The following is a 23,503-nucleotide window of genomic DNA, read 5'->3' as shown; positions in this document are numbered from 1 at the left end:
TTCTTTATAACATCTCTAGTAAGGGTAAAGAATATTATTGCTTTTATTTGGCACAACACAATTTGCATACTTCCACAACAGAATTCCTATACTTATTACTGATTCATGATAAGAAAGATATTTTCATATTAAATACTTTTCTTCTACAAAAATTTTAATTATCTTTTTATCTTTTCGTTAAAATATCAAAAATACCAAAAAATATTTTTAATTTTAAATTCCTACAAAAATCGTTTTTAGTTTAAGTAACTATCTTTTTAAAAATAGAAAAACTTTCTAAAAGTGCATATTGCATAATCTTCCCTGTGGGTTCGATATTCAGGTCTTAATCAAAAAGTCTTATATTACTTAATAACGATATGTATACTTGCGTAGTATCCCAATACAAATATATATAAATTAAAAAGTTAAATTCTTATGTTTCTTTAATGATTTCGAGTCATACATAGATTGATTTGTGTTGCAAAATAAGGAAATATAAGTATAAGGAAACATAAATAAAAAAATACAATCAGAACTATTGTTATACTGTGCATAAGCATTAAGTATTCAGGGATCAAGTTTTTTGCGCCATTGCCGGGATTAAAATCTTCAAGTAGTGGGGTCAACTTCATAAATCCTTACATATACTAAAAAAATCGGGATCAAGTGACAATTTCCCGGGTCCCATTTTTCAAAAGAGCATCAATCTCTTCCTTTAACTGCTATTTTCCAATTTGGATTACTCTCCGCTATTTTCCAATTTGGATTACTAAGAGCTTCCTGTATTGTTCTGTGTTCAGACAGATTAGAAATTTTTGACAAAAAAAACTTGATGTTTGTGTGATATTTTTTTGTATAATAGGTATTTCGAAATAGGATATTTGGTAGTACAAGAACGTGTTCCTTTTCTAAAGGCTACAGGAAGATCCAGATTCATAACCTCTTAATCTTGAGCTTCTGTTGGTGAAAAAATAAAATCAGGATCGGAAATTATCTGTGTTTCTTAAGAACCATCATCCAATTCTTCAGATTGGGAGGGAGCTAAAGATTCAATTTGATCCTTCTTCCTTTTATGGAGTCTCTTCCTAGAATAAACCAGAGGTTCTGTTGTTGTATTATGCGGTTTTCTCCCCATGTATTAAACAAGATAATTCCAGGTGTCCCTTGACAAGGATTCTCCTGGTTTTTATTATTTTCAACAACTATTTCTGGTTCTTCGTTTTCACGGACCTCAGGTGTACTTGGTGTTAGAACAATTCTTGGTAATGAATTAGAAACTTGTTAAAAATCATCTTCTCCATCTGTATTATGATACGCCTAAAAAATATTCAATTTTTAATATATTTTTAATGCATATATTTGGTGATTTTCAAAGATATTGCACTTTAAATGAATGTATTTTTTATATTTTTTGTTTCAGGTACAGAAAATATAGTTTTGGAGAAAAAAAAAACAAAAACGATGCAATTTGGAGAAAAAACGAGCAAGAAAGAAAATTTTATCCTGACACATTTCGATATGTTTATCTGTTAGGAACGCAACGCAACTGAAACGGGGTTAAAACGGAAATTATCTATGTTTCTCAAATCCTGTTGGTTTTCCCGAAACATCACCATGGATTATGTAAAATAGTTTTGAAGGATTGTAGGATTTTGGAGCAAAATTTATGCGATGATTTTTTGTCAAATAAAACATTTCACATTGAAGTGAAGTACAATTAATACCCTTAAACAAATTAGGAAATAAATGTTTTAAATAAGAAAAACTCGGATGACATAGTCTAAGATGTGATTCCATTATTTTTTCTAATGCAGGGTTCGACCTTATACTGCTGTAAGCTTGAACCTTTTTTTCACTAGGAATAGTCTCTTCAAAGTAGTAAAGTCCTTAGCAATCATCATCCCCAACTTCTGGTCCTGAAAAACGCGGGAAGATTCACAAAAAATTATACGGCAGTTAGAATCTTTTAAAATTTTGCTGACAGATAAAAGATTACATTTGAGTTTTGGAAATTTGAGTTTTGGAACATGAGAACATGAAGTACATATTTAAGACCTATACTCTTGGACAGATTAATGTTTCATTTTCTAGCAATGGAAGAGAAACTACTGTCAGCAATACGAATCTTTTCATGGCCAGAACATGGGATGTAAGAATAAAATAAATAGTGTAAATTTGTCGTATGATCAAAAACTCCTGAATCAATAATCCAAGGGTTTAGTTTTCTACCTGCATGTACCTTCGAACAATTTGGAGTACTAGTAGCCAAAGTGGGGTTTAGCAGATTCAAGAGTTGATCAATTTGTTCTTTGCTAAATGGGCTAGTTTGTTCAACAGCAGCATTAGCAGCAAGTGGTTTGCGCTTGTTTCTTGGCTTTCAATCTACAGGTTTACCGTGGAGATACCAGCAGGTTTTTTAGTGTGTCGTGGCTTGTTGCAATGATCACACCACACTCGTGGTTTCTCCTCATTCTTCTGTGAATATGGAACGGTCTGCTTGCTGATATGAGCCTCCGATTGAAATGTTGAAATCTCAGGTATGCTGGTAGGAGTGGATTTCTTGTTGAGCATCACCCCTCTTCGATTTTCTTCGCGGTGAACTCTGAGAAAGCCTCATGGATTAAAGGCATGGGACTTCTCCCAATAATTCTGCCCCTAACCTCATCAAACTCCTAATTAAGTCCAACAAGAAATTTAAAAATTTTATTTGCATCAACAATGGTCTTATACTTATTAGCATCATCAAGACACTTCCACTCTTGATCATTAAACAGGTCAAGTTCTTGTCATATTCTCTTTAAAAAATTAAAGTATTTTGTGACAGAGTCATTACCTTGAAGAATATCATCAAGTTTCAGGGAAAGTTCATAAACCTGAGATTAGTTACCCATATCCGAATAAATTTGGGTCACATTCTCCCAGAGTTCTTTGACAGTAGAGTAACACATGTAGTTTGTGTCTATCTCTTCTTCCATAGAGTTCACCAATCATGCATTATCATGGAATTTTTTGCATCCCAGGTTGCGCGGGATAGATCTGCAGTGGCTGACTTACGGACTTCCCTTGTTAAGTAGCCTATCTTCCCTCTTCCTCTAATGTACATCCTCACCGATTGTGACCAGCGTAGGTAATTATCACCATTAAGACGAATTGTGGTGATCTGGGTTGGATGATTTTTGGTGGCTCTAGAGGAGGGTGGTGCGGAAGCAGATAGCAGGGTGGAAGGCTGAGCAGAGATAGAGGAATCATTTGTATTTTCAGACATTATAAAAAAAAAGATTGTTCGGCCCCGTAGAAAAAAACTGGCTGAAGGTTTCGCGAATTGCAGTTGTGCAGGAAGAAGCGGTTGCGCAGCAGGGAGAAGCGGTTGCGGGATCACGAATTGCGGAATGAGATTAGCAAAGCAAATCGCAACAACGGGATCACGAGTTGTGAATTTGTGGGTAGCGAAGCAAATCGTAGCGGCGAAACTTGCGAAACAAAAAGTTTCGATTTTATTTTCAATTCTTCACGAATTGGAAGGAAGAAAGCTAGGGTTTTCCAGAATTTTTTTCTCCCTCTCTGATACCATAAAACAACTTTGCAGAGAAAATTTGTTCCTTCTTACCGATTCAATTCAAAGTGTTTATACATATAGGAGTCTCTCCTCCTCAGATAAGAAAACTAACTAAATATGTTTCAATTATTTCCTATTGCATTACAAGACTAATTAAGCAAGATTTGGTACAGATATCAAATAATATAAATAAAGAAGGAGAATAAAATCTGTATAAGAGGAAAGACAATAAATCCTGCGATTTGAATTAGATATTTCAACACACACACACACACACATATATAATGCGTGCCAGAAAATTCATGGCGGTAGAGTAATGGATTATCGTTTTAGCATGGCACGAGAATTCAGCACACACAGATAAAAGAAGAGAAGTAAGCAAAAAGAGACACCTCTACTTTTTACGTGAAAAACCCTTGAAAAAGGGAAAAAACATGGAGCCTAGCCCAGTTGAAATAATCCACTATGAATGGTGAGTGTAGAGGTTCATCATTCTCCTAAATTAGAGAAGATGAAATTAAAAAGTTGTATAACTATAATCAAGCTGTAGTTTATGTTGCAAGGGTCATTGTTGATTGTTGTGGTTCATCATGAATGTTATAGATGGTTGCTCCAGAAGCGTTGATTGACCAAAAAAATCGTAATAAGCAGTGAGAGAAGTTGTGAACCACATAGGTCGTAGTGGCGAGTATGAATGACGTACGTAGGACGTCGGGGCTGGAGTTGGGAGCTGCACGAGCTGTGAATCACGTAGGTCGTAGGGGTGAATATGAACGATATACGTAGGTCGCGAGGGCCGGAATTAGGAGCTGCATGAGCTGATGACCACATTGGTCGTTTGAGCGAGTGTGAACGACGTCAATAGGTCGCGGGGGCCAGAGTTGGGAACTGCACCGTCTGTGAACCGAGTAAGCCATATGGGTGAGTATAAATGACGTCCGTAGGCCGCAAAGGCTGGAGTCGAGAGCTGAATGAGCTGTGAACCACGTAGGTCGTAAGGGTGAGTACGAATGACGTTCGTAGGCCGTGGGGGCCGGAGTTGGAAGTTACACGGGCTATGAATCACGTAGCTCGTAGGAAAGAGTATGAATGACGTTCATAGGCAGTGGGGGTTGGAGTCGGGTGTTGCACGAGTTGTGAACCACGTATGTCGTTGTTGACACATAGATCGTAGTGATGAGCTCATAACCCACGATGATGACTAACGACGTCTGGTTGGTGGTGATAGACAATGATTGGTGGTGATCGATATTGACGGTCAACAATGGTTGACGACGATCGTCGGGTGTCGACGACGGTCGGTGGTGGTTGATGGCGATCAGCAGTGGTCGACGACGGTTGAGATGGTGTTGGACTTCAGTTTCTTCTCAGAGCTTCTATTTCTCTCTGAAGCTTTCAGTCTCCCCCTTATGTGAGGGGTGGGCTCTATTTATAGTGCTCTGGGTGTCATTAATGCATGAATATTAATCATTTTGATTGGAAGGTCCGAAGAGTTTCATCCAATCAAACGATATTTAATGGATATTTGAATGTCTTAACGATGTCAGATTTACACAATCTTGAGCTCGTTGGATTCGTCTTGTCGAGACGCTCGATTCGACTATAAAATTGTCAGATTCGACAACCGTTTGACCTTTCAAATATGTTTGAAAATCCTGCATGAATGGTTTAATGACGTGATTTGGGCTTGATTTGACTTGGATTGGAATGACTTTGATATCATTAAGTTCGTCTCATCGAGTCAGTCAACTTGACTATAAGTTTGTTGAAATCAGAACTCTGGATAAGCTTTTATCAATGTTTGAACATCTATTACTCAAAATATTATTTTGATATCCATGTCATGCCTCGATATTCGTGTTGGCTAACTAAGATTTGTTGATGAGTCGCACCCCTTAGAGCATCTTTAATGCACACTTGCAATCCCCCTCATTCAAAACAAATGAGTGAGCGAGAAATAAAGCTAGAGAAGAAAATCTGAGAAGAGATTGTGGCCAAGCCGAGTGAGGAAGAGGGATCAAAGCCACAAGAAAAAGAAACAGTAATAGTGAATGGAGAAGAATAATGAGGTAGTCGTATGTCTCTTATCTGTTTCGACCCTAAGCCTCGTAAGTGGTTGTTGTCTGTGTCGGACTGAGTTAAGGAGAGGTGACTTGCAGCTTTGTAAAGAAGTGAAGACGAGCTTGTCGGGTCGAGACGAGACGTGTAGAAGGGAATCGAAGCTCGCTTGCTTTGTTGGGTTGAGACGGGCCAAAGAAAAGGAGTGATGTCGTGCTCGCGTGTGGTGGAAGAAGAAGTCAGAGGGGAAGAAGAAGTTGAGGGAAGAGCGAGGCCGTGCAAGCAATTAGGGCTTTCAAACCACACGAGAGAGAAGAAGAAAAGAAGGCTCTCTATGGTGCTGCTGAGATCGCCTGAGTAGGCAAACTGATTTAGTTTTATAAGTGATTATATTATTTAGTTATATTTTTGTAAATAAATATATGTGTGCATATTATTTAAAGTTTAATCTTAATTATATGCGATGTCAACATTGAAATTGATAAATTAAAAAAAATTTAGGTAATGAAGTGACACGAAATTCAGGTGAGAGAAGAGGAAGAATTACAACAAAATCAAAAGATTTCATGGTATATTATAGTTTTATTAAAGTGTTTAGTGAATTTGTGGGAGTGTGTGAGTGTTGGATGCAATGTCATATTGAATCGAGATTTTAATATAGGAATTTTTGCTTTAAAGGAGAAGAATGTGAAGCAAGCTATTAATGAAATTAATGATGTAATTAGCTAAATTAATTAATGTTATTAAACTTTATTACTGTTAGGAAGTGAGAAAGAAGGCCGGCTAATCCTTTGGATTTGAGTAAGAAGTCAAATAATTTTAAAAAATAAGGCATGTTTTAAATTGAAGTTTAATTTAATTAGGAATTGATATTTAACAAAATATTAATGTTTAACAATAATTTTGGTTGAAGAACATTTAAGCATAGAAGGTCAAGAGTATGTGTGGCAGCAAGCCAAGCAATATGGTGATAGTGTCACTTTATTGTTTATGTTAGATATTGATTTACTGTTAGATACTGAATTAAATGTTATTTTGGATGTTATTGTTTTTTGATGTTTTAGATTTTATTGCACTTTATGGATTAGTGACTCTTTAAAATATATTAGAAGTTTTCAAGATGTGGATTGTTAGATGTCAATACCGTTCAATCATTGTTCCGCTTTAGATAATTCTAAGCGTCGGGACGGGGTGTAACAACAGAGGGTAAAGAATTGAAGCTTCTAGAGAAGAAAGATCCTAAGGTTTTGAAGGTCTTAATTGGACTCATATAGGGAGCTAACGTCTTGACAGGAGCCACTACCTCAACACGTGCTCCGACGCAGGTGAAGCTAAATCCCCCTCGCGTGGATCTGAAGCTTGATGGATCGACAACGTATCTGAGTTGATCGAGTCAGATTGAGGTTGCTTTAATAGGGAAGAGACTAAAAGGATACCTGACAGAGTCGAGCTAAAGAGTAACAAAGTTGTGGACGATGAGTGCAGGATCACACATGCATTGATTTACACTTCTACATAATTTGATGGTTTCATCAATTACGAAATCAGTGGATGACATTAGAAAAGTGAATGACATCTCGGCAAAGCTAAAGAGAACCTATGCTGAGACTGAGAATCACATGAGGGTGTTTTATATTTAGCGTAACATAGAGGAAGTGATATAAGGTGATAGATCGATTCAAGAATAATCCATAGAGCATGAGCGTCTGTGGCAAGATATTGATCACTTCTCACCTATGTACAGTTGTGGTGATCCAGGGTACAAGAAGGGGGAGATCTCTACACAAACGAAGACTATGCAGTTTCTGGCTCATCTGAACCCGATCTTTGATTAGAGGAGATCGGTCCTCCTAGCCCAGGCACGATTCCTTCACTGGATTGAGGTCTTCACCGCAAAGTTGCAGAAGGAGATTCGCATGAGGCTACAATCTGAGCCGAGTGGTCTTCCAGGGACACAATCTTATTTGTCTGCCTCAAACTTATGCACGACAGGTGCCCAGGGTGACACCCACAGCTACTACAACTGTGGAGAAGTGGGACACTAGAGCAACGCTTGTCCCAAGCCACATAAGAAAAAGATAGACTGGTGGACGTGGATAGTAGTAATCGTGGGGGTCAAAGGGTGGAAGAGGGGGCCACCGGGTGAATTTGATGGTAGCGGAGAAGGACAGAGAGATAGGGGTGGTCTTTACTGATGAAGATCACAAACTCTTAGGAATGTTGAAGAGGAAGCAGAGAGCAGTAAGTGATGTGACTGATGATGCATCCACTTTATCATCATCCAAGAGAAATACTGCTATCCACACAGTCAAAGATACTTGTGATACACATGCCCATAAAATCACCAAAATGACTAATAAATTCTAGTGCATCTAGATATGTGACGGTTGCTGCAAGTGTTTTAAACCATACAATGATTTTCTCTAATCTTAAAATTTCCTCACAACTTCCTCCTTCCAAGTTTATTTGCTTTTGATTTTTCCAAAACCACTAGCTCATAAAATCTGCAAACTGGTACTCTTATTGCCTGGTCGTAAATTTATCAGGGGAGCATCTACATACATACCACATAATTCTTATGTATTTACATATCTAACCCCCAAACTTTAATATTTATATGCATAACACTCAAATCTTTAAAATCACATGAAAAATACCACAATCACCTTCTTTTAGAAAGTTAAATACATCTTTTCATGCATTGGTATATCACACCGAAGTGTTAGAAATGTAATATGAAGTTTAGCTGCTAGATATGTAAATATATAAGAATTGCATGGTATGCATGTAAATTTTTCCTTTATCAAAGGGGTATTTACATACATACCACATAATTCTTATCTATCTACGCGTCTAACACCCAAACTTTAACAATCAAATCTTTAAAATCACAACTTACCAAGCATAAATTTATCACACCAAAGTGTTACAAATGTAAAAATCAAAGTTTAGAAGCTTAACGTACGTGAAAATGGCAGGGAGGACCAGAGCAGAAACGAGCCAAAGCCAATCAACACTACAACAATGAGCTATCAAGGATCAACAAAGTCGCCGGCAATGCACAAGCGCTCACAAAAGAGAGGCTGCAAAACGACGAAATGAAAATACGAGGAAAGGCAACGAAAATAAGGTCAGAAGGTAAAGTACCAGCCACCCGCTGGGGCTGTTGTTGAATCAGAAGTAACTGATGGAATAAGCTCTAAACAAGCAGAATTGTCTGTATATATTTATTAGACATTTCTGAGCCACCAATTAATACAATAACTGATATAGTATGCATGACTGTATCATCATGTATATATTTTTATGGTTGCGTATCTTAAATTATGAATTTCATGATCTGATCAAAGAATGAAGAGAGAAAACACTTCTGTCAGTGAGAAAATTAAAGCTCTAAACAGGCAAATTTCTCTTGCAGGAGGAGATAGTTATAACTGTTAACCAGGGATGCTATAAAAAACTAACCAGCTGAAATTCTCTTCATTAAAAATCACTAGGGTCCTCTTGAGAAATGGTGGGGCTAACAGAATTGCACATTCCACTTCATGATGAAGTGTAGGAAATAATAAGGATTCTTAATATTTTAAACGCTGACATTGTATCAACAAATTTGTGGATGAAAAAATATATATTCAAGCATGTTTGTATTGGGAGGTACCGACGAACTAGCTACTATGACGGAAGACTGATGATAAAGGTTGTGTGCCAGAAAATCTGATGTCAACATTATTGATAGCAGTGACCCGATGGGGGTGGTTCGACAACAGTGACCATGGTGGCCGTGGAACAAAGGTCTGATGGTGGCGATAACCCAACATAGTTATTTGATGGCAATGTCGGTCGTAGCGGGTAGTGATGGTTTGGCGGTGGTGGCGGCCGGGTAACGGTGGTCCGACTGCGACGACGGTGTAGGTCAGGCAAATAATGGTTTAGTGATGGTGGCGGCCCAACAATGGTTGTCCAATGGCGACGACTATGGTGGCTGAGAAGTGTTGGTCTGATGGCGGCTAGACGATGGTGGTTCAAAGGTGGCGATTGTGGTGGCGGAGTAGTGATTTGGCGATGGCGGCAGTCAGGCAGTTCTGGTCCAAAGGTGACGATGGTGATAGTCAAAAAATGGTGGTCTAGCGATGGCGGGGACTGAACGTCAATAATCTGATGGAGACTGTGGTAATCAGACAACTGTAGTTTGGTGATTGCGGCAGCCTGATGGCGGTGGTTCAACGGCGATGACAGTGGGGGCCAGGCAGCACTGGTCAAGCGATGGCAGCGAGAAGACAATTCTATAGTTGTGACTAGGCAACGATGGTCTGGCAGTGGCGGCAATGACCAAATGATGTTGGTTTAACGACAAGAACGATCAAACAGTGGTGATCCGACGACAACGACTCTGATGGCCAGACAGTGGTGGTCCAATGGTAGCAACAACCAAATGGTAGTGATGATTGTGGTACTCAGGCAATTGTGATCTGAGGCAACAGCCAAATGCATTGGTCTGGTGGCGGGGACAACGGCGATGGTGGTCGGGCAAAAGTGGTCCAGCGATGGCGGCAATGAGATGATGAAAGGTTTGCGGTGGTGGAGCATGGGAACTCTCAAAAACTCGAAGTTGCTTCAGCCTTCTGCTCCAGGTCCAACTGCTCTCTTATGAAGAGACTAGATGTCTATTTATAAATTTTGAGAGTGACATACTCTGTAAATATTACTTAATCTGGACCCGTTTATCTGAAGACCCAAAGTGATTCTCTTGATTAGATGTACTTTTATGAGTATTTGAATGCTTGAAGATGTCATAATTTGGTGCTCTTGGGCTCATTGAATTCATCTTGTATAGATGCTCAATTTGACTGTGAACTTACTAGATTTATAGATCGTTTGGTCCCCCAAAGTATGTTCCAAAATTTTTCTTTATGCTTCAAATGCATGATCTAGGCCCACTTTAGCTCAGATCAGATCATTTTTTTTATATCGTTTGGTTCATCTCATTGAGACACTTCACTTGACCATAAATTGGAATATGGGCATTTCCAAGCTTGATTTTTAAGACTTCTAGTGTGAATATGTGTCAAAATTCATGCAAATCAATATGATTTTTAGGGATGTATCAAGTTCAAATATGTTGATTTTTTTCTAAAAAAGAATTTCTTAGTTGATTTAAAATATTAATTTCAGAAAATGTTTTTTTTTTTAATTATCCTCAACAAGAACCTCATGCAGCTAAAAAATTATCAATGAAAATGAAAATTCCCAGTTAAATTTCAGATTGATCTCAATCACATAAAATTAGCCATCTCTTTAAATTAAAAGAAGGTAAAGAAGCAATGAGATCCTACTAGCTTTTCATTTATCAGGTCCAAAGTTCATACCTGGAAATAATATTAAGAGGGAACAAAAAGCTGATTATTACAATGCATCATATTTTATCACACGCAAATATTAAGAAAAAAACAATTCATTTTCACTCAGAAAGGACTAGGGAAAATTTATTCCTCTTTTCTTATGAAACACAGAAGCCTCTCAACATCGCCCTTATGCTATACATATACTTTTGGAAAGTCCAAATATAAAAACTAAATGCAGCAGAAATTTCATATTTTCAATCAATAGACAAAAACAAATACTGCTCACAAAACAGTTCTCTCTTGAAGAGAGATGATACCTTCAAAAGCACTAACCAGAGCTTTCACCTTGCTCTTACTAGGTTCCGCCAGCTTGTTCGCAGTTTCTTCAATTAAATCATTAGAAAGAGCCTGTGTATTCTTTTCCTGCACAACTTTGTCCCTCAGCACAGCTGCAGGCAAACCAGGACTAACAGTGGCCAAGCATTCCTTTGTTGATTCTCTACTCTCCCTAAAGTTACTCATCCCTGAATCACCTTCAAAATTCTGAGCCTCCAACACTTCCTCCCCTCTTCTAAAAGATGTGCTAAGCAAAAATAATTTATTTTCAAGGTGTAAATTTTCAGTTTTTTTCTGTACTTCTTCCTCGTCACTTTTTTTTGTGCAAAGTGGTGTTCTCCCATCCCCCTCATCAATCTGAGTCATCTTCCATCCACTAGTTTCACTAACTGACAACTGAGATCCATCATTCTCTTCTTCATAACTTGAAGAGACATATTGCGAAGATGACATTGACGACCTGGAAGATGAGGTTCTTAATGATAGCTGAGGTTCCAGCTTTGTGCTCTTCTGTTCTACAGTCATTAGAGCCACGCCAAAGAGTTTCTGCTCAACTACAGGAAGCGGTGTTGTCCCTTTTCTCTCACCAATATGAGTCTTCTTTGATCCACTAGTGTTGGTTACTGTCAACCGAGATGCACAGTTCCCTTCTTCATGACCCGATAAGAATGCTGAAGATGATATTGAAGACCTGGAAGACAAGTTTCTCAGCTTTGTGCGGTTATGCTCTGCAAACTTTGGTACTGCACCAAAGGGTTTCTGCTCAACTACATGAAGCTGTGTTCTCCTTTTCCTCTCACCAATATGAGCCTTTTTGGAAACGTTAGCATCTGTTGACCGAGATCCATCACTCTCTTTTTCACAATTTGATGAGATAAATGCTGAAGATGATGTTGAAGACCCGGAGGACAATGTTCTTGAAGACTGCAGAGCTCTCAGCTTCATGTGTTTTTGTTCTGTAGACTTATGAGCTACACTGATGAGTGTCTGTTCAACTACACCATCCACGTTTCCAGCTTCCACTTGTTTCTTTACTGATATCGCCTTCCTATTATTCAATACTGGAGCAAAATTAAGACTTGACTTAGGGACCAGAGATTCTGCAACTTGCTTCAAAATCTTCTCGTCTCTCACCTTAGACAAGCCAGCGTTATAGGCATTCTCGCTGCTATCCTGGCTACTTCGACATCCGGTTCTTCCAGAATCCGACATTGGTGACCTGTATTTTATGACCGAAGATTTAGTTTTCAGTAGAAGTGATTGCTTTGGGGATAATTGGATCCTTTTTGGAGTTGACAAAGTCTTTTTCTTGATTATTAAGGGAGAAAAAGATGTACTAGGTCCAATGTCAGGCATCACACCAACCTGAATTGGCTTAATAGATTTAACAGTTCTAATCAAAGTTGATGATTTTTCATCTGTAATGCTGGGTTCCACAACTGCATCAACTTTCTTCTTGGCCTCGATCCTACCCAGAAGACTAGTTTTCACTGGCAGTGAGGACCGCAACATTGGAAGCTCTATCTTTTGTTTCTCATCTACCTTCAAACTATTCATCTTCTTATGTTGTTTTGGCTTCATACCAGCAGTATCCTTCGAAGAACTGGCCATAGCATGTGTCATACTCTTCCGAATAATCTCTTGCTTCATGGTTCTAAATCTATTAGATGGCTTTTTCACTTGATCGGTAAGTTCATCAGCAGCTAAAGATATCATTTTCTGTGGTGTAACTTGAAACTCCATGGAGGATCCCTCTAGTTTATGATCATGAGAAGTCAGGGTAGACGCCATGCTCTCTAGTGCAGATGGAGGAGACTCGAGCTCCATGGCTGCAGACCCTACAGAAACCCCATTTGACCAGGCCCAAGACACATCATCAATGGAGATAGCGTTTTCATTGACAGTAAAAGCTACTTCCTCAGGCACCACTAGAGTTAATTCCTCCAAAGATCCATCTTTAAAAAAGGGACTGTTCTGCTCATAAGTTCTAATGTTTTTCAGAAAGCGTGGTGGTGTCTTTGGTTTCATGTTTACGGATTCCTCAGACATACATTCAATCATGTCACTTGATGCATCAGAGTGCTGCGAGTGCACCATATTGATAATTCCTGAGCAGCGGGAAACATTGTCATCTATTTGAACGGCAGTATCCAACATAAACTCTGCTCCTTTGCGTCTAGCTTGTGCAGTGACAACTTTTTTGAGACTAAAATTTTTATCTAGGGTTTCGGGAGTGTTCGAGTGTCTTGAAACCGCACCATTCATTTTAACAAGCAACAAATCGTTCTTCTTTCCATACTTGCATGAATCAGGACAGGAACTTGCAGGAATTCTGGGGTAATGAAGATGAGATTTTCCAACTTTACCATCTGCTTTTCCTGCTAAGTTTCTAATCATCCCACCCCTATGGTCCATGAGTCCATCAACTAGGCAGTACTGACACAATTACCCTATCCATGGCTGCTTTACTCATTGGAACTAAGCAAGGTTAATCTGCTGAGTTCTGCAGTAAGAAAATAAGAAAAACTTAGAAATCTGGATTAGAAATCAGGGAAAAAAAGGATAAAGAATATCAAAAGAGAGAAAAGGGAGAGAAGGCTTTCACCAAAATGATTTATGTGGGATATTAATGGCTTTTAGCACATGAAATTCAAAGTTTTGTAGTCCAAAAAATGCCAGCATTGAGTTATAGCTCATGAGTATTTAATATATTTTGTGGAGTCAATTGTCATTAACTTCTCATTTCATTCAACAATGAAGTTATAACCAGTATAGTGATGGGATTTGTAAAGGAAAAAAAAAAGCAAAAATGTAAACCAGTATATAATAACTGCATGATACATATTTATTTTTGGAGCAAACTGGTCCAGGATGTTAACATCACCAATGCATCCTTCTAAATAGAAGCATTTAAACTGAAATAATACATTTTACATCACGAACTGTAAGATAATAGCATCAGTCCACTAGACCAATCTCAAGTTTAATTCATGAGTTATTTCTCCATTTTATTCAGGCAAGTCATATTGCAATCTATTTTCAAGTATTTCCGACCACATTTGAACAACTAAAAGAAAAAAGCAATCTAATAAGACAGACAACATTAGAAAACAAAATATTCTTATCCACACGGCTATTTTAAAATTTCACCTCAGGAACCTTTGATGGTTTATTTTATTCTATATTCATCTGTCAGAAAACAAACTCTTTGACCAGAAAATAAATCATAAGAAATTAAAGACTGTCCAATTTTATCCAATCTAAAATTATGCTAAATTATGCAACACGTTAAATTAAGTTACAAAAAGAAAAAGTAACTAATTCTTGAAAGTTGTCTTCATACTAATGACATTTTGTACTTCCTAATCCAGATTTATAAACTTTTCATGCTTATTTAATGCGAGAGACTGAAGTACAGTGGGTTATTTATATTTAATTTTTTTTTGTAATTTCCTTACTAATGACACTTTGCTACCATGTTTATTAGTATAGCGAAGAAATGCAGGTGAATAAATCCAGTAAGAGTATCACATCTGCCTTGAAAATCTCTCTACGAAGACAATCCATATAGTAAGAAACTGATCAAGCATGCCATATTACAATTAGAAGATTAAGAGAATAAATAAAATAGAAAATATCTATGCTTAAAAAGGGAATATAAACAACAAAATATAACACCACCTAGACGACCATTAATATAGTTTTCTGAGATAATCCTAATAAGTTCTTCGCTGAAACTATACAATAATGGGCAACCTGAGAGCATTATAGTTGAACAATCATTATTTTGGAATTTGCAGAAAAAGAATGTCTGAGGGGTCATTGAGGCCGTTTGTACTTTCAATGTTCTTTTTTTTGCTTTCGATTTATTTTGTTATGTTATTACATGAAAAAAAACATGTATGCTTTCAACTATACACTAATGTTTCAGAAAAAGAAATGAAAAGAACTAAATTTATTTATGTTATTGCATTGATAGTTCTTATGATAATATCTACTGTCTTTAATATTTTATTATTACAATTACTCAGTGAATAGATATAATATTTTAAGTTTTTGAATGAAATCTATAAAAAATCATTGAACCTAAAAAATATTTCTTTTTTGTGTTTTGAACACTTTATATTAATTTATTTACTAAAAATTATAACTTGTTATTTGGCCTTATAGTTAAGTGTTTTATGTGCAACTCAATTGGTCAAAGTTGAAATTTTTTTGCTTGTTCAAATAAAAAAAAAAGTTTCGGATGGTTTTGTAAATTTTTAAATTATCTCAGTTTGTTTTTAACAACAAAAACAAATTACCAAACGTATTTTATTATATCTTTAAAATGTTCACTAAAAATTTCAGAACTAAAGTAGAAAAATTTAAGGATTCCTATATGGATCCGTCATCAATTTTTCTTTCATTGCTAGATTACAAGATCAGACCTTAAAATAATTGTGACACTCATGGAGAAACTGAAATAGCTTTTCTAGTTACATAAACTGAACAGGTCAAAAGCTAAAATTAAATGAAGTATTAATGCATAAGAATCAACTATGCACATTCAAACAAAGGGAACATCCATCAACAAATTTTATGAAACCTGCCTCATATGGTATTCAGAAAAAATATAAAATAATTGATTAATTGAAAAAAAAAAATTCAATAAAATAACATTGATTTATACTAACATTATCACTATTTTAGTATTTAGACCATTAGAATTATCACAAACCCATTCAATTGTCCACAATAAATAATTCCTGCTCCCTAAAAATTAGAAAAAAACAAATAACAATTTCCTGATCGGATCCATTCTGTGGCTTAAACAACAGAATCAATTTCTATAATCTTCAATAAACCGAAGAGTCTTTCCAATTGCATTCAACAAACTAGCCTAAAGCTCCAACAAAATCAAATACTCGTGTACATAAGAATCAAATATCTCCACAAACCTAATCATCAAATGGAAAATAAGAAAGCACGAACAAGAAGTCGGATAAAAAAATAAAAAGATAGCTGCAAAACATACCTAATCACTTCTTCAACAGAGAAAGCAAATGCATTAATAACTCCGATCGTTCAGCCTCCTGAATCCCATAACCCCGTAAACCCAACTCATCCAAAGTTCTAAGAGAAACATCCATCAAGATCCATTGTTTTCATCATCCATTTGTAGCAAACGAGATGAAAATACCGAATCGAACACAAATCCATGGAAACAGAATGGGAACGCTGAAAAAAGGGAGGCGATTATATCAATGTAGACAACAAAAGACAATATTAACATAATCACTACCGTTCTTTAGAGCCTGACAAAAAAGAAAGGATGATAGCAATACCTAGAGAAAACCAGCCACAGCGATCAATCTATGGAGAGAATAAAACCCAGAGCGCACTATATAACTGGAAGAACGGAGAGGGAGGGGGAAGCAAAGTATTATTCTATCAGGAGTCGAAATCACTAATATGCGGACACAAGTAGGAGCACTTTGACGTGATTCGCCCCCGTTCAAAACTGAGAATATTCTCAGAACTTTAATTATCCTCGTAACACCTAAATAATATCAATAACATCAGTGAAATATTCAATTGTGCTAAAATAAATTTTTTTTATTTTTCTGTCATATTCACGAAAAAAAATATTACATCAGCACTCGCACGAAGAGTAACATGCGTAGCCAATAAAATAACGCCACGACACTCTGCGCGATAGAGAAAAAAAACGGCGCAGTAACACGGGGAATATTCCCCTCCGTGTTATTCATATGTTATTGTGTATTCTTCATGTGTTATTGTGTCATAGGAATATTCTTGGTGTTATAATAACACAATAACACATTAATAACACATGAATAACACACAATAACACATGAATAACACGGAGAAGAATATTCCCCGTGTTATTGTGCCGTTTTTTTCTCTATCGGGAATATTCCCCGTGTTATTCAAGTGTTATTGTGTGTTATTCATGTGTTATTGTATCATGAGAATATTCTTGGTGTTATAATAACACGATAACACATCAATAACACATGAATAACACGCAATAACACATGAATAACACGGGAGGGAATATTCTCCGTGTTACTGCGCCGTTTTTTTCTCCTATCGCGCGTGGCGTGATTTTATTGGTTGCGCACGGTATTTCTACGTGCGTAATACTGATGTAATATTTTTTCCATATCCACGTGACATGTATTGGACTGTGAATGTATCTCTACCTCTAAAGTTCAGATGTAATAGAATAATGGGGGCAAAGCATTTACATACATACCATCCAATTTTTATGTATTTACATATATAGAACTTAAGCCTTAATTCTTAATTTTAAATCTGTTATATCACATTAAATATTATAAATTTAAGTTAAAAAGGTCATACATAAAAAAGAAGTATATATATGTATTTATTGAAGTTTAGGAGTTAGATATGTAAATATGTAAGAATTAAGTGGTATGCATGTAAATCTTCCAATAATTTATTATATTACGACTTGGTCCCATAGAAATTGTGCGGGAAATTCGTATTTTTGATTGGTTTATATACTAAAATGTAATTACGACAGCATGACTAAAATTATTTAAGCTATTATTAATAATAAATTAAAATAACTTTAGAAAGTCACACACACACACAAATTTCTCATGTGCTAGGCCTCATAATGGGAAAGTATTTGAGTACGTAAGACGTACGGAGCTGCGTACGTCGGGAGGTTATTCAGAGGGTATAAGAGAGTTATATCCGTGTTATACCCCCTTTTAACCTCCCTATAACCTACTTGTAATCTATCTGTAACTTATAAATTTAAGTTTCGCATTTCTGTAGTTCCGGTAGTTACAGGTAACTTACAAGGAGGTTACAGGAGGGTATAAGCCGGATATAACCCGTCTGTACCCTCTGAATAATCTCCGGCGTACGCAGCGCTGCGTACGTCTTACGTGCGCAAATATTTTACCTCATAATGAGAGCCCGCGTCATGTGTCTAAATATTCGAGAACTCAGCGCCACTTGAAATCGTGACCTGAGGGGACTTGCAGTGAACCCTGCCAACCAACAGACCACGACTTGCGGCATATATGTATATATATATATATATATATATATTAACCCCTCGCGTACTCATATATATATATAAGTTTAGGAGTTAAATATTTAAATATAAGAATTAAGTGGTGTGAATGTAATCTTTCTATAATTTAATATATGCGACTTGGTCCAGAGAAACTGGGCAGGAAAATAGTATTTTGTATAGGTTTATATACTAAACAATAATTACGATAGTATTATTGGAATTAGAGATCGCTGACAGCAAAAACCAAAATTATTTAAGCTGTTATTAATTAATAAATCAAAATAAAGAAACCAAAATATTTTAAACTTTGAGAGCAAAAAAATTTGTAATTGTGGATGTTATTGTGTGTTTTAAAATTTAAGATGGTCGAAAATTTTGGTCTAATTTTTCTATGCGAACTCCTGACGTAGTTGTACGTGTCACGGAGGTTCTTCCTGAGTTATTTATGGTTTATTTTCAATAATCCTGAAATAACCTAAGATCTTTATTTTTGGGTTATTTTGGGATTATTGAAAATAACCTGAAATTAGCTCAGGAATAACTTCCGCGCACGTAGAGCTACGTCAGGAGTCCGGACAGAAAATGCATTCAAAATTTTGGGTCATGATTTTGCATAAATATCCTACAAACACATTAAAAAAAGATTACAGATTAATTTTTTTATATGAGATAAATTGAAACAAATTATCTCATGAGAGTATTTTCATGATTAAATTAATAACAATTATGTTTGGAAATAGATAAATTTGTTGAATCCAAAATTGTCCAGGAAGCACCCTCAAGATATACAATGTTCTACAAGGAAATATATGAGAGAGTACATTAGAGAATAATTAGAATGATTTGCCTTTTATCGATATGGACCTTCTATTTGTAGGAACATGCCTCAATCTTATAAAATTACAAATTTATCCCTTTATAATTGGCTCTTAGAGAGCCCTTTTGTTGCGAATATGGAAACCAGTTCACTGCTCAAATTGGTATTTTCTCATGTTTTGCAGAAAATTGAATTTGATACTCGAAATTAATTGCTCTTAATTCCTTATATGATTTGCTGCATGAGAGAAAATGAAATAATTAATGAGATTAATTAATTATTTGATTAATTCCTTAATGAGCCTAATGACATTATGAAATTAATAAATAGGCATGCTAGCTCCCCTTATAGTCTCTCTTGTGATTTGGTTTCCCTCCGACGTTTCTTCTTCTTGATTGCGGCTCTCGGATAGAGAGAGATGAGAGGAGAGAGAAGAGAGAGAGAGATTGTTTTTTCTTTTAATGGTCGAGACGATCGACGGGTGTAATCCTAGAGTAATAAAATCCTTTGCAGCTTCGTGGACGTAGGCAATTTGCCGAACCACATAAATTTGTGTGTTTACGCTGCTATTTTTGTTTTGCAATTTTTCTCGATCCGATTTTTTTGTTTTAATGTAGTCGTTTTTCACAACAACTGTTATCAGAGCTAAAGTTTGGATTTGAGGGAAAGCGATGGCAGGAGATGATGTGATGGCATCGAGAATCGAGAAGTTTAATACAATGATACAGATTTTGCTTTCTGGAGGATGCAGATAGAGGACTACCTCTATGAGAAGAAACTTCATCTTCCGTTACTGGGAAAATGACCAGAAAAGATGGATTCCCTGCCAGAGAATCAGACTTGGGAGCTGACAGAACTTCTACTAAAGAAGAAGACATTGCACAACAAGTGTGTACCGGGTGAAGAATGACTTGATGGCAGTAAGAGGTATAATCCTAAACTTGTTGAAAAAGGCTTTCGGCAGAGGCAGAATACTACCTATGCAGTGGGAGTTGTAAGCAGAAACATAAGTAACACAGGAAAGAGTTTGCAGGTACAAAGCTATGCTGACGATGATATGTCGACTAAGCGTGTTACTCTTTAGAAACTGAAGATTGTGCTCAACTTCAGTTGGTCTTCTAACGTGAAGATAAGAAGCTTTGAGTTGCAGAGGTGGAGGATATCACGTTTGAAGAAAAGAGCGACGCAGCTAGCGAATGATGCAACCAGTGTACCGATCTCCAAGTAGGAGATTTGTTGCGAATATAAAAATTAATCCACTACTCAATTTGACATTTTCTCATGTTTGAAAGCAATTTGAATTTGATACTCGAAATTAATTGCTCTTAATTCCTTCTATGATTTGTTGCAGGAGAGAAAATGAAATAATTGATGGGATTCAATAATTATTTGATTAATTCCTTAACGGGTCTAATGACATGATGAAATTAATAAATAGGCATGCTAGCTCCCTTTGTAATTGCTCTCGGGATTTGGTTTTTCTCCGGCATTTCTTCTTCTTGATTGTGTCTCTCAGATAGAGAGAGAGAGAGGAGATGAGAGAGAAGAGAGAGAGAGAGCAAGAGAGATTGTTCTTTCTTGTAATCATCAAGACGATTGACAAGTTTAATCATCGAGTAATAAAATCCTCTGCAGCTCCGTGGACTTGGGCAATTTGTTGAACCACGTAAATCTGTTTGTTTCCGCTGTTATTTCTGTTTTACGATTTTTCTCAATCCAATTTTTTCGCTTTATTGCCATCATTTTTCACGACACCTTTAAGTAATTACAAAGGAATCTGAATATAATAAAACTAACGAATAGATATCGATAGGAAAGAAGTTCGTCGACCGCTTGCCCCGCCTTGGCACCATCGACACTTGATCCGAAGCCGAGTACCGATCGTCGTCTTGTGAAAAATCCTCTGACACATTCTTCCAATTGCTCGATCCAAACATGTCTTGCTAGCATTCAATCCGTCGATCGCCGACCAGGTACATCCGATCAGTCGCACCATCCTCTCAAGCTGTCCAACTATCTTGAGATTAGTGTTAAAATATTTTTCATATACAAAATTCATATGAAATATTATGCCCTATCATCATTGTCATAAAGTGATATAACAACATGATATGTACTCATAAGTTATCCAAGGTTCAATTTAGGGAAATTTACATGCATACAAAATAATTCTTATGTATTTACACATCTAACACTTGAGCTTTTATATTTACACTCACAACATTTTCATATCATAAACCTATGCTTGAAATAGTATATTTCACTTTTAAAAAGTAGTGGTGCTAATATTTTTAATACGATGTAAAAAATTTGAGTGTTATACATGTAAAATACATAAGCATTGTGTGTATGTATATACATATCACTCAGTTCCTATCTATATACATATCCAAAACTTCAATTTTTGCATATATACCACCTTACATATGCATGAAAATGTGTATTTCAATACCACCTACACACACAGCTCATTCTAGTGGTTCAAACAAATAAATAACATTCAGGCTTATTTCTGTCAGCTTCTCCTCCCAGAAGCAGTTTTCTTTACAGCTCCAACTGAAACTAAGAAATTATCAAGAGAAGATAAGGTTTTCATATCATCTGGGGGGAAGTAACTGGCTGCCTTCCCCATGATGGAAGCAAAAATAAGTGAAATTGAAGGTCTTGCGACGAGGCGGTCATCCAGAAGTTCGTCGAGGAATGCGAAAGCTGCGAGGAGATCAGATCTTCCTGCATTTACTGGAGCTGCGAAGTGCGCGGGGATGATCCTCCTGAAGGGCCAGTCTGCTGCTATTCTATCAATCCAATCCCTCACCTGAAATTTATTTGTGGTGCATTTACATGCATATCATACAATGCTTATATATTTACATATCTAACAGCCAAAGTTTCATATTTACATGTTGCTTTGACTTCACGTCAAAAATACCATTGGCACTAACTTTTTACAAGTGAAGAGCGCACTTTAATGCATAGGGTTTTAATACCAAATCATTATATATGTAAATATCAAACTTTAAAGTGCTGCATATGTAAATGCATAAGAATTGTGTGGTGTGTATGTAAATTTGCCATTTATCATGCCATTCATTGTGATCAACAATATAGAAATTAACTCTGCAAAAAGTATCATTAATTTGTGAGATAATTTGCCCATTCATCGTAAATGCAAAAAAAAAAAGAGATTACTCAATCTATATTTTTCATTTTTATCATATTATCAATAATTTGATCATGGCAGGTGTAAATACATCGGTTCAGTAGTTGAAAAGAATCACCTGGGTGGTTAATTTGTAAATATCAATGTTTCGGGTGGTTTGTATATAATTATACCTTAAAAATATGAAATAATATGAATGATTTTGTTGTAAACAAAAGAGCTCTTATATCATAAGAGAACTAATAGATGCAAAACAATGCTTATGAATTTGTTTTACGATAAGTGTAATAAGAATCAAATCTTGGGTAGGCTAGCGAACCTAATGATAGGAGACTATGTAACTTGATCCAGAGAATACAAATTGGGTTAAAGATTTATTTTTTTGCTAAATGTTAAGCTTTACAAACTTAATCATTGACCATACCTATTCAAATGGGTATTCACCCATAGTGTTCACAAATTACACGCATATACAAGTAACTTGGTGCAATATGGTAAATTTCATCAAGAGGAATCAACCCCAAAAAAAAATGCTCTTCATTCTTTGATATTTGAAAAGTGATATACATCTTTGAAATACACCTTTTCATTCATAAGTAAGGTGGCATGCTTTTTGAAATTGAAGGTTTGGTGTTAGATATGTAAATTTAGATATGTAAATAAATAGTATGTAAATAAATAGGAATTGAGTGTTATGTATGTAAATCTTCCAAAAAATGCTTTTTCATGTATGTGAGTGTGCGCGTGAGAGAGAGAGAGAGTGGGTGTAGGTTGCAAGCAAATTCTGCAAAAAATAATATAAAAAACACATCCAAAAGCATGAGATAAGATGCACCTTCTCTGGAACTTTGCTGAAAACTAACGTCTTGACAATTGGAGACACAATCAACTTCCTAGAGATTTGAGAGAAGGTGGCAGCAGGCTCCAGAAGATTTGAAGGGCCTAGAAATAAGATCTGAAGGACCATTCTTTCCCAACCTATCACAAAACATAGAGAAAACTTGAACTAATTTCTGTGTAAAAAGGGTTCTTTGGAATTTTATGCGCCACAAGTATACAAACATAATGGCAAAGAGCATTATTTAGGATAAAAGATAACAAATAACTACAATGAAAAATAAAAACTTTTACTTGTGGGCTTGACGTGAGGCTTGGGGGGAAGTAGGCTGAACTGGCCGAACCGATTCAGCAG

The 23,503-nt window shown here is 36.2% G+C and overlaps 3 protein-coding genes across 6 annotated transcripts in view; 1 reads left to right on the top strand and 2 right to left on the bottom strand.

The window, feature by feature from the left end:
* LOC110023333 (remorin-like) overlaps window positions 1-8,864 on the top strand; it is a 17,126-nt gene extending 8,262 nt beyond the window's left edge. Inside the window, exon 6 of the mRNA XM_020722687.1 lies at window positions 8,575-8,864. Coding sequence (XP_020578346.1) covers window positions 8,575-8,769 — 195 coding nt within the window. The 3' untranslated portion in view covers window positions 8,770-8,864. The remainder of the gene's footprint in view (window positions 1-8,574) is intronic.
* LOC110023331 overlaps window positions 1-16,676 on the bottom strand; it is a 24,815-nt gene extending 8,139 nt beyond the window's left edge. Inside the window, exons 1-3 of one of the 2 annotated variants that reach the window (XM_020722683.1) lie at window positions 16,602-16,676; window positions 16,292-16,494; window positions 11,256-13,777 (exon numbers count right to left, since the gene is read on the bottom strand). In XM_020722683.1, coding sequence (XP_020578342.1) covers window positions 11,256-13,689 — 2,434 coding nt within the window. In that variant the 5' untranslated portion in view covers window positions 13,690-13,777; window positions 16,292-16,494; window positions 16,602-16,676. Of the gene's footprint in view, window positions 1-11,026; window positions 13,778-16,291; window positions 16,495-16,601 lie in introns of those variants that run through there. The other variant, XM_020722682.1, reaches the window with a different exon arrangement.
* A 4,859-nt stretch (window positions 16,677-21,535) lies between these two features.
* Window positions 21,536-23,503, bottom strand: part of LOC110023538 — a 29,644-nt gene continuing 27,676 nt past the window's right edge. For all 3 annotated transcript variants that reach the window (XM_020723011.1, XM_020723010.1, XM_020723009.1), the window contains 2 exons: window positions 23,147-23,289; window positions 21,536-21,966 (listed from right to left, as the gene is read on the bottom strand). In XM_020723011.1, the coding sequence (XP_020578670.1) occupies window positions 21,667-21,966; window positions 23,147-23,289 (443 nt within the window). In that variant the 3' untranslated portion in view covers window positions 21,536-21,666. The remainder of the gene's footprint in view (window positions 21,967-23,146; window positions 23,290-23,503) is intronic.

Source organism: Phalaenopsis equestris, unplaced genomic scaffold, assembly GCF_001263595.1.
Source record: "Phalaenopsis equestris unplaced genomic scaffold, ASM126359v1 Scaffold000224, whole genome shotgun sequence".
NCBI lineage: Eukaryota > Viridiplantae > Streptophyta > Magnoliopsida > Asparagales > Orchidaceae > Phalaenopsis > Phalaenopsis equestris.
This window is presented reverse-complemented; position numbering and strand designations above follow the sequence as displayed.